At 43.1% G+C, this 13,640-nt stretch overlaps 1 protein-coding gene across 1 annotated transcript; it reads left to right on the forward strand.

Annotated features, from left to right (window-relative positions):
• The first annotated feature begins 365 nt into the window (after window positions 1-365).
• On the forward strand, window positions 366-9,750 carry LOC110198738 (basic phospholipase A2 RVV-VD-like). The gene is made up of 4 exons (XM_078146220.1): window positions 366-408; window positions 2,619-2,763; window positions 6,486-6,592; window positions 9,542-9,750. The coding sequence occupies exons 1-4, from the start codon at window positions 366-368 to the stop codon at window positions 9,748-9,750; spliced, it is 504 nt and encodes a 167-aa protein (XP_078002346.1).
• The last annotated feature ends 3,890 nt before the right edge of the window (window positions 9,751-13,640 follow it).

The following is a 13,640-nucleotide window of genomic DNA, read 5'->3' on the forward strand; positions in this document are numbered from 1 at the left end:
AGCCTGGGCAAAGATATACAATTGTATATAATCAACAACGTGGAGAAACATAATGGGAAATGTAAAATGGGAAATCTGTCTGAAAGCAGCCTGGAGCAAGATTTAAATACCAAACAAAGGAGTTTGCCTTTTATCTTAGAGATGACCTGAGCTTGGAGTCTCCTAGCTCTAAGCACTAACCAATCCCATTTGGACTGGTAGGAAAGGTCACATTCACTTCATGAGAATCATTTTTTCACCTAGACTATAAATTCAGCCTTGCCTGCCAGGAAGAACCAAGTCCCACAGCCTTTATCTAGGAGGCCGACAGCGGACAAGGGCGAGGAGGAACTGGAGCTGGAGGTCCCTTCAGATCAATCCCCAAGATGAAGCTACTGTTGCTTGGCCTGGCTGCACTGATCATTTGTGGTAAGTGTGGAGAGGCCCACTCCTCCTCCCCTCACTCTTCCTGGGAGACCAGTCCTCCAAGATCAGCATGGGGCTTTCTGGGGCTTTTGACTAAACGAGGGTCTGAGTGAAGAAACTATGGTAAAGTAGTGACTGTCAACCCTCCACCACCAGGAGGGACCCTAGCACATAGAATGTCAGAGCTAGGAAAGACCTTAGAACACAGAATATAAGGGAATGTGACAGCTGGTAGGGGCCTTAGAACATAGAATGTTAAAAAAAAAACCAAACATAGAATGTAAGAGTTGGGATGAGCCTTAGAACACAGAATGTTAGAGCTTGGAAGAACCTTAGAACAGAATGTCAGAACCAAGAGGGCTCTAAGAATAAAAATGTTAGTATAGGAAGGACACTTAGAGATTGTCTCATCTAACCCCCTCATTTGACATGTGAGGAAACTGAGGCCAAAAGAGGGGAATTGACTTGACCAAGGTTGCACACAGAGTCGGTGGAAAAGGTGGGACTAGAACTTGGTCTATGACACTACACTACCCACTACGATAAGACAGGAACATGCTCGAGCTGAGCTCATCACAGAAGATGGGTAAAGGTGCTCAGATCCCCAAAACTGATGCCATTCCAGGATTGTTTCCTAAAGGGTGCTATGGACATTGGAGACCCTAAAAGGCTGCTTTAGTGATCGTTCTGGGGTCATGGGATTTAGAATGGAAAGGACCTCAGAGAACACCCAATCTAACCTTTTCACTTTACAGAGGAGGACACTGAGACCTGGGGAGGGGGTGTGGCTTGCCCAACAAATAGTAAATGTCAAAGGGAGGATTCAGAACCTGGATTTGCTGTCTTAAAATCCATTGCTTTTCTAAGCGTCTTTGAAGCCTTTCCATCCACTTGGAGATCTTCATTCTGTCATGGTGGCTGTGGGGGAGGGAGCCCTCTGAGGCAGTCTGTTTCATACAGACCTTCCCCCACCCCCTTGGTTTTCATTCATTCATTCATTCAGCTTTTTGTAGGAACCTCAAACAAAAGTCTCATCAATTTTATTTTCCTTAGGGGAACAAAACAGGTTGAGTCAATGATTTGTCTTATTTAGGGACCCAAAACACACTTGTTTGTTTTTTCTCTTTCCACTCACCTGCTCCCTTCCTTCACCCAGCTTTGGAATTCAAAACTCTAACCTACATCCATGTTCTGTCTTTTTCTTACTTTGGTATTCTATATTCTGAATTCTCTTCCATGTCTCTATACTCTGAGTTCTCCTATAGTTCAGATATTCTGTGTTCTAGGTTCCCTTCCAACTTAGATTTTCTGTGGTCCAAGGACCCTCCCAGCTCTGACATTCTGTGTTCTAAGGGCTCTCCCAGCTCTGACATTTTGTGGTCTAAGGGCCCTCTCAGCCCTGACATTCAATGATATAAAGTCCCTTCCTGCCCTACAGCTGGAGAAATTCTTTGTTCAAGCAATACCATCAATTTAAGGGCCCTTTTTAGGACCTGGAGGAGACACAAAAGATGGAGATATTATTTATGACCTTAAATGAGGAGGTCCCAGCCTAGTGGGTGGGGAGGGGAGAGAGACAGAGACAGAGACAGAGATAGAGATAGAGAGACAGAGAGAGAAAGGAGTCAAGAGCCAACACAAATAAATGTATCAACTAGTAAGTGCAGAACAACCATTCGCTAGAATGATACAAACTCATTTCAAAGCTCTAACAGGGGTGGGGAACCTGTGGCCTACGTGTGGTGCTGCTTTTTGGCCGAGTCCAAGAACAAATCCTTCTATTAAGGGGATTTGTTCTGTGAAGTTTGGATTCAGTCAAAGGGCCGCACTTGAGGACCTACAGGGCTACATGTGGCCTTGAGGCTGAGGATTCCCCAGCCCTGGTCTTAAGAGGTTGAATAGCTGAGCCTTGAGGATGGGGTAATCAGGGGAAAATTCCTCGAGGTGGCAAGTTTTTGAGTCTGGTTTTAAAAGAGGGAAGGAACATGGTGGGAAGTAGGAGGAGGGCCTGGTGATAGGTCTAGAGAAGAATTGGTCCCGAGGCTCTTGAAGCAGGGATAAATTAAGTGCTGGATTGGGATCAGGGTAGGAGCCTTCAAGCCTGTATTGGAGAGTCAATAGAAATGAGGATGATGAGATGGCCAGGGGAGGGAGGGACTGCTAAGCCTAGCTTATTGAGGTCTCCTTCCTAACCAGACCCTCTCTTTCTGAAGGGCTAATTTCCCCTACCAGGGGAGATCTGCTCCAGCTGAGGAAGATGATCAAGAAAATGACTGGGAAGCCAATCACGCATTACATCAGTTATGGCTGCTTCTGTGGCTGGGGAGGCAAAGGACAGCCCCTGGATGCCTCTGATGGGTAACTTTTCCTCTTTCTTCACACTAAGCGAGAGCAGCCAAGGTAGCAGCTGCTCCTCAGGAGCTATTGCCCCCAGCTATGACAGAGAGACAGAGACAAAGACACACAGAGAGAGACAGAGAGAAAGAGGAGAGGGAGAGAGACAGAGAGAGACAGACACACAGAGAGACAGAGAGACAGAGACAAAGACAGAGAGAGACAGAGAAAGATACAGAGACAGAGACGCAGAAAGAGGAGAGGGAGAGAGGGAGAGAGACAGAGAGACAGACACACAAATGGAGAGAGATAAAAACACAGAGAGAGAGACAGAGACAAAGACAGAGAGAGACAAAGATACAGAGACAGAGACACACAGAAAGAGGAGAGGGAGAGAGACAGAGAGATAGAGATACAAATGGAGAGACAGAGACAGAGACAGAGGGAGAGCAAGGGCATCAGAGCTGTACTTCAGGGAAAGCCCTAAGCTAGAAATCAGCAAATAATCCAGTCAGTTGGCTTGTGGACATGGATAATTCTACCAGTAATTCAAGAGTATTAACCTCTCTGTCTCCTTTTCCCATATTCTAAAAAGTGAAGAAGCACTGAGTCTTAGAACATAGAATGTCAGAGCTGGAAGACTTTAGATAATCAATCCACCAATAAGCTTTTATTAAGCACTTCCTGTGTGCCTGACACTGTGATCATTGCTGATTATACAAAGAAAAAGGAAAAAGAACTCCATTCCTCAAGGAGCTTACATTCTAATGGGGGAAACAGCTCTATACTTACACAATACATAGGAAGGAAACAAGCATTTATTAAGCACCTACTAAAGAAATGATAAGTAAGCACTTTTATCAGCAACAATCTGAGGTTTTTGTTGAGTCCTTTCAGTCAATTGGGTCAGATTCTTCATGTCCCCATTTGGAGCTTCCTTGGCAAAGATACTGGAGTGATTTGCCATTTCCTTCTCCAGCTCATTTGACAGATGAAACTGAGGCAAACAGAGCGAAGTGACTTGCCTAGGGTCACACAGCTACTAAGTATCTGAGGCTGGATTTGAACTCAGGTCTTCCTGACTCCAGACCTGATTCTCCATCCACTGGGCCACCTAGCTACCCCTCATAATCCTAGGATATAGGTACTATTATATCCTCATTTTACATTTAAGGAAATTGAGACAGAGACTGTCACACAGCTAGTAAGAATCACAGAGCAAGTAAGTGCCTGAGGCTGAATTTGAATTCTAGTCTCCCTGACTCTAGGCCCACAATAACTCTATCTACAATAACACCTAGCTGTCTACCTACAGAGTCAAGATGAAAAGTAACCTTAGAGGAGGAGGCATTAAACATAGAGGAGGTTGAAGGTGGAAAGGGCAAATGACCAAGAAAGGTGAAATTGAAGCTGAAGGAAGCTGAGGGAGAGTTGACAAGGGACATGAGGAGCAACCAGTGAAAGAGTATGAGAGCAGGGGCAGCAGTGGATAGAGCAGCGGCCCTGGAGTCAGGAGGACCTGAGTTCAAATCCCATCTCAGGCACATAAAACTCACTAGCTGTGTGACTCTGGACAAGTCACTTAACTCCAATCGCTTCACCAAAAAAAAAAAAAAAGAGTATGAGAGGAGAGATGGAATGTTATATACATGGGACAGTAGGCTGGTCGGTGTAACTGGCTGGTAGAGCTTAGAGTTTGTTCAGGGGAATGAGGTCTAAGAAAGGACTTTACATGCCAACTAGAGGACCATATTCGATCTTGGAGGTGATAGGGAGCCACTGAAGTGTATTGGGTAGATCACTGTGCAGGACGGAGAGAGAGATGTGAGACAGGAAGACTAATTAGGCACAAAGGCAAGAGGTGATAAGAGCCCAAACCAGGGGGAAAATGGGCCTACAGGAGGGACAATGTAGAGAGAGGACAAGGATTGGCAGTTTATTGGCAAGGATGTGCAGGCTTATCGAAAGAGAGGAAGTGAGGATGATGCCAGTGTTGTTAGACCGTGTCCAGAGGGATGGTCACCCCCTTGACAGTAACAGGGAATTTTGAAAGAGGGTGGGTTTAGAAGCAAAAGTAATTCATTCTGTTTCAAACTCGACTTCGAGATGCCTACTGGGCATAGTTTGACTATGTAATGCTGAATCTGGGGGGATCCTTAGAGCATAGGCTGTCATAGCTAGAAGGGACCATGGAACACAGAATGTCAGAGCTAGAAGAGACTTTAGAACATGGAATGTCAGAGCTTGGAGGACCTTTAGGACAAGGAATTTCAGGGCTGGGGCTTAGAACACAGAATGTCAGAGCTAGAAGAGACTTTAGAATGTGGAATGTCAGAGCTTAGAGGGCCTTTAGGACAAGGAATTTCAGGTCTGGGGCTTAGAACACAGAATATCAGAGCTAGAAGAGACCTTAGAACGTAGTATGTTAAAGCTAGAAGTGTCCTTAGGACATAGAATGTCAGAGTTAGGAGGGGCCTTGAAGCATTGAATACTAGCTCCAGAAAGGCCTTTGGAGATAATCCAGTATGTCCCTCTCATTTTCTTTTTTTTTTTTTAATTTGTTTATTTGGTTTTTTGCGAGGCAATAGGGTCAAGTGACTTGCCCAGGGTCACACAGCTAGTAAGTGTCAAATGTCTGAGGCCAGATTTGAACTCAGGTCCTCCTGACTCCAGGGCCAGTGCTCTATCCACTGTACCACCTAGCTGCCCGAGGCCCTCTCATTTTAAAGATGAGGAAACTGAGTCAGAGGACATGATCTGCCCAAGGTTACACCTGCTTAATCTGTGTCACAGAGCTCTTGTGAAAACATTACTAAAAATATAGCTTATAATACAAACTTGGTATAATAATAAGTTAAAACCAGGGCCTATCCACAGAAATGCTGGCTTAATTTTTGAGTACTTTGAGGGACTGTGTTTTTGCCTGTCTTTGTATCCCTAGTGCTTAGCACAATGCCTGGCAAACAGTAAGGGTTCAATAATGCTTTTTGAATGGCTGACTGACTGATCGGTCTGCTTAACCCTCCAAAGGAGCAGAGAAAGCTACTCATCTGTCTCTGCACTGGACAGAAGTACTTCTTCCTCACTCTTTGGCCCAAGTGACAACACTAACCTCACACCCTTAGAAAGCACAAAAGTCTCTAATCATGAGAAACAAGGAAAGGACATATTTCCTGGATAGGTTTCCAATTTTCCAGATGTGTTAAGGATGGAGGTTAAGGTAGGTAGTGGGCTAAATTCCAAATATGGGGTATGAATGGCACAGACAGAAGCTAAGTGCTGGAAATGAGTGCTGATGGAACTGTATCAGGGAGGATGAAGGATGCCATTATTGACGAGTGCTAAGGGTGTATGTTACATGTGAGGGTGATTGGTTAAGTACAAAGGATCGCGGCTAAGTGTTGGGGATAAGGAGGGCTAAGTTTCAGGGATGGGGACCAAGTGCTAGAAATGAGAGCTAGGTTACGGTTGTGGGGGCAGAGCTTAAGTATAAAGCATAGGGTCTAAATGGTCTGGAAATGGATAACTATATGCTATGGATGGGAGTTAAGCATCAGGAATGGGAGCTAAGCATCAGAGACAGGAAATGAATATCAGAGTTAGTTGGAGGAAATGCTGGGGATGTGGGTTAAATCCCGTGGATAGGACTGTGCTGGGGTTTAAGTGTTGGGGACTAGAGCTCAGTGCCATGGGTGGCAGGGTATTGGGTCTGCCATGCCTGACAAGAGTTCTGGCTCTCCCTACAGGTGCTGCCAAGTTCATGACTGCTGTTATGAAAAGCTAAAAGAAAAAAAATGTTTAGCCAAATTGAGTTCGTATAAATATAGCATCCGCAATGGGCAAATCCACTGTGGTGAGTAGCTTTGAGAATCCTTAAATCTGTCGATCACTGAATGGCTAGAGGCTAAAGTGTCAGGTGGGACATCCGCTTGTGCCAGAAACATCCTCATGATACCAGGCCACTTGGTAAGGTCCAATGTCATTTCTATCAGAAGCAGAGAGACAATTCCTGAGCCCTTGACATCTCCATCCCCAAATTTCTATAGAGGAAATTATCTGTAGGATTTGGGATGAGTTCTTTGGCCTCTCTGCCTTTAGTTTTCCAGTCCAGTAAAACAGGACAGTGAAACTTGCCCCTAAGAATTACACAGCATGATTCTGAGCCTCAGAATGCACAGAGCTCTAGAATACTTAATCATCTGGGCCATGTGTCTCAGATTCAATCTAATGTAGAATGAGGAAAGATGAACAGAATATAACAGGAAATGGGATTGAGAAAGACATAATCACCATTGTCACCCTATTACCATCAATATCATCATCCCCATCACTACATCATCATCATCATCATCATTCCTATCATCCCCACCCCCACCACCACTAATACCAGCACCATCACCATCATCATTACCACCAATGCCGCCTATGCCATTGATAACAATGTCATCACCACTATTGTCACCATCATCATCACCACCAAGTCACTTCACCCTGTTTGCCTCAGTTTCTTCGTCCATGAAATGAGCTGAAGAAGGAAATGGCAAACCACTGCAGTACCTTTGCCAAGAAAACCCCAAATGGGGTCATGAAGAGTCAGACATGACTGAAACAACTGAATAGTCACAAACATGTGCCAATACATGGAGAGGCATTAGACATACAAAGATTTTTAAGAGTATTTTATTTTTCCCAATTACATGTAAAGACAATTTTCAATATTATTTTTTGAAAGATTTTGACTTATAAATTTTTCTTCCCACCTTCTTCCCCTCCCCCCTCCCTAGGAGGGCAAGCAATCTGATTATAGGTTATACATATGCAATAATGTTAAACATATTTCCACATTAGTCATGTTGTGAAAAAGAAACAGAAGAAGGGGGGGGTAAAAACAACAAAAAAAGTGAAAATATTGTGCTTCAATCTGCATTCAGACTCCATCAGTTCTTTCTCTGGAGGTGGACGCATTTTCCATCATGGGTCTTTTGGAATTGTCTTAGATCATTATATTGCTGAGAAGAGCTAAGTCAATCATAGTTGATTATTGCACAGTGTTACTGTTACTGTGTATAATGTTCTGGTTCTGCTCACTTCACTCAGCATCAGTTCATGCAAATCTTTCCAGGTTTTTCTGAAATCCGCCTGCTCATCAATTCTTATGAAATAATTTGATTTCATTTCTTATAGCACAATACTATTCCATTACATTCACACACCACAACTTGCTCAGCCATTCCCCAATTGATGGGCATCCCTTTAATTTCCAATTCTTTGACACCACAAAAAGAGCTGCTATAAATATTTATACATGTGAGTCCTTTTCTCTTTTTTGTGATCTCTTTGGGATACAGACCTAGGAGTGGTATTGCTGGATCAAAGGGTATGCACAGTTTTTTAGCCCTTTGGGCACACTTCCAATTTGCCCTCCAGAACGGTTGGATCAGTTCATAACTCCACTAACAGTGCATTAGTGTCCCAATTTTCTCACATCCTCTCTAACATTTATCATTTCCTTTTCTGTCATATTAGCCAATATAATAGGTATGAGATGGTACCTCAGAGTTGTTTTAATTTACATTTCTCTAATAAATCGTGATTTAGAGCATTTTTTCATGGCTATAGGATTGCTTTGACTTTTCCAGTCAAAGCTGAAAACTGCCTGTTTATATCCTTTGACCATTTATCAACCGGTGAATGACTTATATTCTTATAAATTTGACTCAGTTCTCTGCATATTTGAGAAATGAGGCCTTTATCAGAGACACTGGCTGTAAAAATTTTTTCCCAGCTTTCTCCTTTACTTCTAATCTGGGTTGCATTGGTTTTGTTTGTGTAAAATCATCTATTTTGCATTTCATAACATTCTCTATCTTTGTTTGGTCACACAGTCTTCCTTTCTCCGTAGGTCTGACAAGTAAACTTTTCTTTGCTCTCCTAATTTGCTTATGATATCACCTTTTATGTTTAAGGACTTTTTAAAAATCAAGCAGACCCTGCCCTCAAGAAGCCTACATTCTACTTGATGAGATAGCATGTATATAAATAAGGATATATGAAAAAAAATGTACAAAATAAATATCAGGTGATTTGGGGCAGGAGGCACTAGAAACAGGGTGATTTGAAAAGGCCTCATGTAAAAGTTGGTCCTTGAACTAAGCTTTGGAGGAATCTAGGGATTCCAAGAGGCAGAGGTGAAGAGGGAAAAGCACTGTAGGACAGAATGTAAATGCATGGAAACAGGAAATGAAAAATCATGTTTGATGAACAACAAGAAAGCTAGTTTAACTACTAAACTGTGAATGATTAAGTAACATTCATATTTATAGATGTCAAAGAGCTGCACTGTCTGCATCCTGTTCCACTATTCCAACTCTGTCATTGAAGAAACAGAAGGGATAAAGGGCCAAGAAACATGGTTTTTATTTCACCTTTTCTGGGAGTGGGGGTAGGCAATCAGGGGTAAGTGACTTACTCAGGGTCACACAGCTAGTAAATGTTTGAGGCTGTATTTGAACTCAGGTCCTCCTGACTCCAAGGCCAATGTTCTACAGCTTTCCCTTTATATTACCTTTCAATGGTTTTTAAACTTTATAATTGTAGTATTCAATGTATAATGTGTCCCAAAAAAGAGAAGTTGAAATTAATTCCCCTCAAAAATGTAACATCTAGGAGAAAAAAAAATAAGAAAAAAGGGTACAGCTATTTTCTTTTAAAGGAAGCTGAATCTCTAAAGTAATGGGGAAGGCTTCCAATAAGAGACAGAATTCCAGAGGTTCCTGAGGGGTAAGCCTGATTCTGCAGCCAGAGTCTAGAATCCATACTTTTCCACCTCCTCTTTCCCAAACAGGTGGCAACAAATGGTGTGAAAGGAAGAGTTGTGAGTGTGACAAAGAGATTGCCCTCTGTCTCCGCAAAGAGATGAACACATACCACTCTAAGTATCGCTGGATTCGCTGGTACAAAAGGAATTGGTGCAAGAAGCCTACAACCCCCTGCTCATCTGTGAAGTCCTGATCTGGCTTCTTTAAATGCCAAGTGGTAAGCTGACCTGGCCCTGCCCGCCCACAGCAATCACTGTCTATCCTGGTGGCAGGCTAAGGGTTTTGTGCATGTGAGTGCATGGATGTGTCTGGATGTCATATGGATGTCTCTCTTTCTCTCTCTCTCATATATACACACACACACACATGCATGAAGATATATGTATATTTGTATACATATATGCATATGTACATCCATGCAGATATGTGTATATATGTATAAAATCACACACAAACACGGATATATTGCAGAGTTGTAGAGCTGCAGAGAAGGTATTGACCTGCATTGGTAGAGGAGTTTCCTCTTCTGAGAGTTCCCTGTACGAATAAAAGCACAGGTACAACTCTTGTCCCTATCCAATCCATGTATGTTGTGGGTAGTATCAGAGGCAGGATCTTAAACCCATTCCTCAAGTCTCTGAGTTTATTCCATAGTACCCTCCTGGTACCATATTGACTCTCTCCCTTCAAGGCAACCCCCTGGGAAGATCAGTTTCTGGGGACACAGAAAGGCAAACTCAAGGTAGCTCAGGAGGTGCTATACTTCTTGCTCAATGACAGTGTCATATTGAGAAGCCTTGCTATTTTGTCTGGTCTGGGTCTGTCTGTGTGTCTGTCTAGGCCTGTGGAGTGTTGTAGAAAGATCACTGGTCTTGGAATAACAAGGCCAGAATTTGATTCCAAGGTTTAAGTCCCAACTGTTTAATGCATAAAAATACTCATTTTGGAACCCAGGGAAAATCCCTCAACCCCTCTGAGCCTCAGTTTCCTAATCTGTAAAATAAGGATAATAACCCCACCTCCCAAGAATATTGTAGCACTAAAAAGATGTAAGCTATTTATTTTTTTGGCAAGGCTCCTAGTTCTTCCTACTTAAGTAAAAACAAACAAACAACAGAACCGGACTGATCTCTACTACTCATGTCAGTGAGACTCAAGTTCCTTCAATATTTGAAGAAAGAATCACTGTCAGAGAGATCATAAAGTATCTCTCTCATTTTATAAATCAAGAAACCAAGTCCTTGAGAGAGTAAGAATGACTTGGCCAGAGTCATATAGACTGGAAAAACTGGAAGTAGAGTACTATGATGTGTAATCTAGAACCCAGGCTGCAATCCTCGGACTTGTCTTTCCATCCTACAGTGCTCAGCTCCATTACACAGATGGAGAAACTGAAGCCTAGAGACTTGCCCAGGGTCACACAGCTAGTGAGTATCATGTGTCTGAGGCCAAATTTGAATTCAGGTCCTCCTGACTCAAAGGCTGGTACTCTATCTACTGTGCCACCTAGCTGCCCCTGATGTAAGCTCTTTTCTAATGGAATTCAACAAATATGGTCCTTGCTGTCCTCCTGGAGGACATAATCAAAAGACATGGAAAGGCAATCCAAGTCTAGGGGATGACAAGAGCAAAGGCATGGAATGGGGGCCACAGGGAACATACTGGTGAGGCATGACCCCCCAAGGCAGACCATGCCACTTTGGGATCGCTCTCATTGCTAGCAAGTTTATTGAGCCTAAAAAGGGGCAAGTTCTGGCCATTGCCTTCTGGGGCCAAGGAGATCAATGCTGTAGCTGATTCCAGTGTCCTCCACAAGTCTCCTGTTGGATAGGTTAAAACATCTCAAGTTCCTTCAGCCAATCCTCTTAGGACCTGGACTCGAGACTCTTCTTCATCCCGATTGCCCTGCTCCAGACCCCCTCCTCTAAACCTTTATCAGAATCTTTGCTCAGATACATCCCTGACCACGTACCACACCAGACATGTTCTGCCGAGAGCAAGACGATGAGATTGTCCTTTCCTTGTTCCTGGAAGCTGAGCATCTCTTAATGTGCCGTCGCACTTGCTTTTCTGTCTGCCTCCTACCATTGCTGACTCATTTGGATTTGGCAGTCTACTAAAACCCCCAGATCGTTTCCAGACAAACTGTTGCCTACTCCTGCACTTGTGAAGTAAAAGCAACTACTTTCTTTGGTTCCCTGTCTTCGCTGCTTACTATCTATGTCATCCTAGGTGAGTTCCTTTAACTCCCTGGGCCCTGTAAAATAAGGGATGTGATCTCTGGGAGATCTAGATTCTCTCATTATCTACTCCAAAATTTCATAGCTTGGCTTAGTCCAAAATTCTCTAGGCTTCAGTTTCTCCATCTGTGTAATAGAGCTGAGCATTGTAGGGTGGAAAGATGAGTCTGGGGGTTGCAACCTGGGTTCTAGATTACAGGTCATAGTATTCTACTTACCGTTTTCTGCCTGCCTATATGACTCTGGCCAAGTCATTCTTACTCTCTCAAGGACTTGGTTTCTTGATTTATAAAATGAGAGAGATACTTTATGATCTCTCTGACAGTGATTCTTTCTTCAAATATTGAAGGAACTTGAGTCTCACTGACATGAGCAATAGAGATTAGTCTGGTTCTGTTGTTTGTTTTTACTGAAGTAGGAAGAACTAGGAGCAAGGGGGGAGAGTTGGAGAGATGAAAATTTTGTTTCAATGTACAGAAAAACTTCCTGACAATCAGAGTGATCCCAAAGGGAATGGACAGGTTTGAGAAGTAGGCAAGGCTCTGTCTCTAGGTTTTCTAGCTAAGGCTAAGATGACCATTTGTTCGGGGTGTTATAGAGGGAATTCTCGTTCTTGTACAAGTTGGACAAGATGGCTTCTAAAGTACATCATCTGAGCCTATCTCTCAACTCTGAGGCTCTGTGATTCTGCCTTCCCAGATTTGATACACTATGTTCTAAAGTTCCTCTTAGCTCTAACATTTTATGTTCTAAGGCCCTCCTAGCCCTGACAGTCTGTGTTCTAAGAAACCTCCCAGCTCTGACATCCTATGTTCTAAGAGCCCTCCCAGCTCTGACATCCTGTGTTCTAAGGCCCTCCCAGCTCTGACATCCTGTGTTCTAAGAGCCCTCCCAGCTCTGACATGCTCTGAGGAGCAGTAAAAGTGAGTGTGGATTTAAAGTTAACTTGAATCTCCCTCTTCTTCTTGCTGATCTTGGTCAAGGCCCTGAGACTCTCTGGACTTCACTTTCCTCCTTTATAAAACAAAAAGTTTGGACTAGAGTAAATGGGGTCAAACAGATATCAAAAGTGGGGCCACTAAACCATACCTAAAGAGCCGTGCCAGCAGCATAATGACGTAGGAAACCACACGTTAACAATATTGATATTCGACTGTATTTTACTTGTTTTGTTGATCTATTTCCCAATTACATTTTAATCTGGTTCAGCCCCTGGGCCCCACGTTGGACACCTCTGGCCTCAATACTTTCCAAAGCCTCTTCCAGCCCGAAGTCTCATGATCACTACCACCCCCCACCCCAAATCTCAGGAGCCTCTTTTTTTGTTTGTTTGTTAACAGCTGAGATGTGGGACCATCTTGGAGGATTCTGGGAGCCCAGAGTTTGGAAAGCCTGGGGAGAAATAAGTGATAAGGACAAGAAAGGGACCTGACAGGCTCAGGCTAGGCACGGAACTCTTTTCTCACTTCAGCGGGAGTGGGGAAAGCCTCTGTATTCAGAGCTGAAGCTGCTCACGTGTTTCTTCAAACATTCAGCAAGTAGCTTGTTACAAATACAATTTTCAGCCTTACAGAAGTTCAAATCGTCTGGAAAAACAGAAAACAGAACGAAAATCAGAGGGGGAAGAACATAAGGAATTTTATCAATCTTCATGATTCCCAAAGATAATACCTGATTTTTCTATAGCGTCTTAGGGTCTATGAAATACATTATATAGATTTTTTCATTTGATCATCAAGAGTAGGTATTACTCATATTATCAATATTTTCCCCCTAATTGGGAAGAGAAGGGGGAAGAAGTTAGAGGGAGAAAAAAATGTTTGTTAATTTTTCAAAAATTAAT

The sequence above is a fragment of the Phascolarctos cinereus genome, unplaced genomic scaffold, assembly GCF_003287225.1.
Source record: "Phascolarctos cinereus isolate Bilbo 61053 unplaced genomic scaffold, phaCin_HiC Scaffold_726;HRSCAF=1367, whole genome shotgun sequence".
NCBI lineage: Eukaryota > Metazoa > Chordata > Mammalia > Diprotodontia > Phascolarctidae > Phascolarctos > Phascolarctos cinereus.

Coding starts and splice junctions, on each gene's coding strand:
- LOC110198738 (XM_078146220.1), top strand. CDS start 366: ATGAAGCTACTGTTGCTTGGCCTGGCTGCACTGATCATTTGTG. Junction 2,764..6,485: donor CCCCTGGATGCCTCTGATGG/GTAACTTTTCCT, acceptor CTCTCCCTACAG/GTGCTGCCAAGTTCATGACT. Junction 6,593..9,541: donor CAATGGGCAAATCCACTGTG/GTGAGTAGCTTT, acceptor TTCTGCAGCCAG/AGTCTAGAATCCATACTTTT.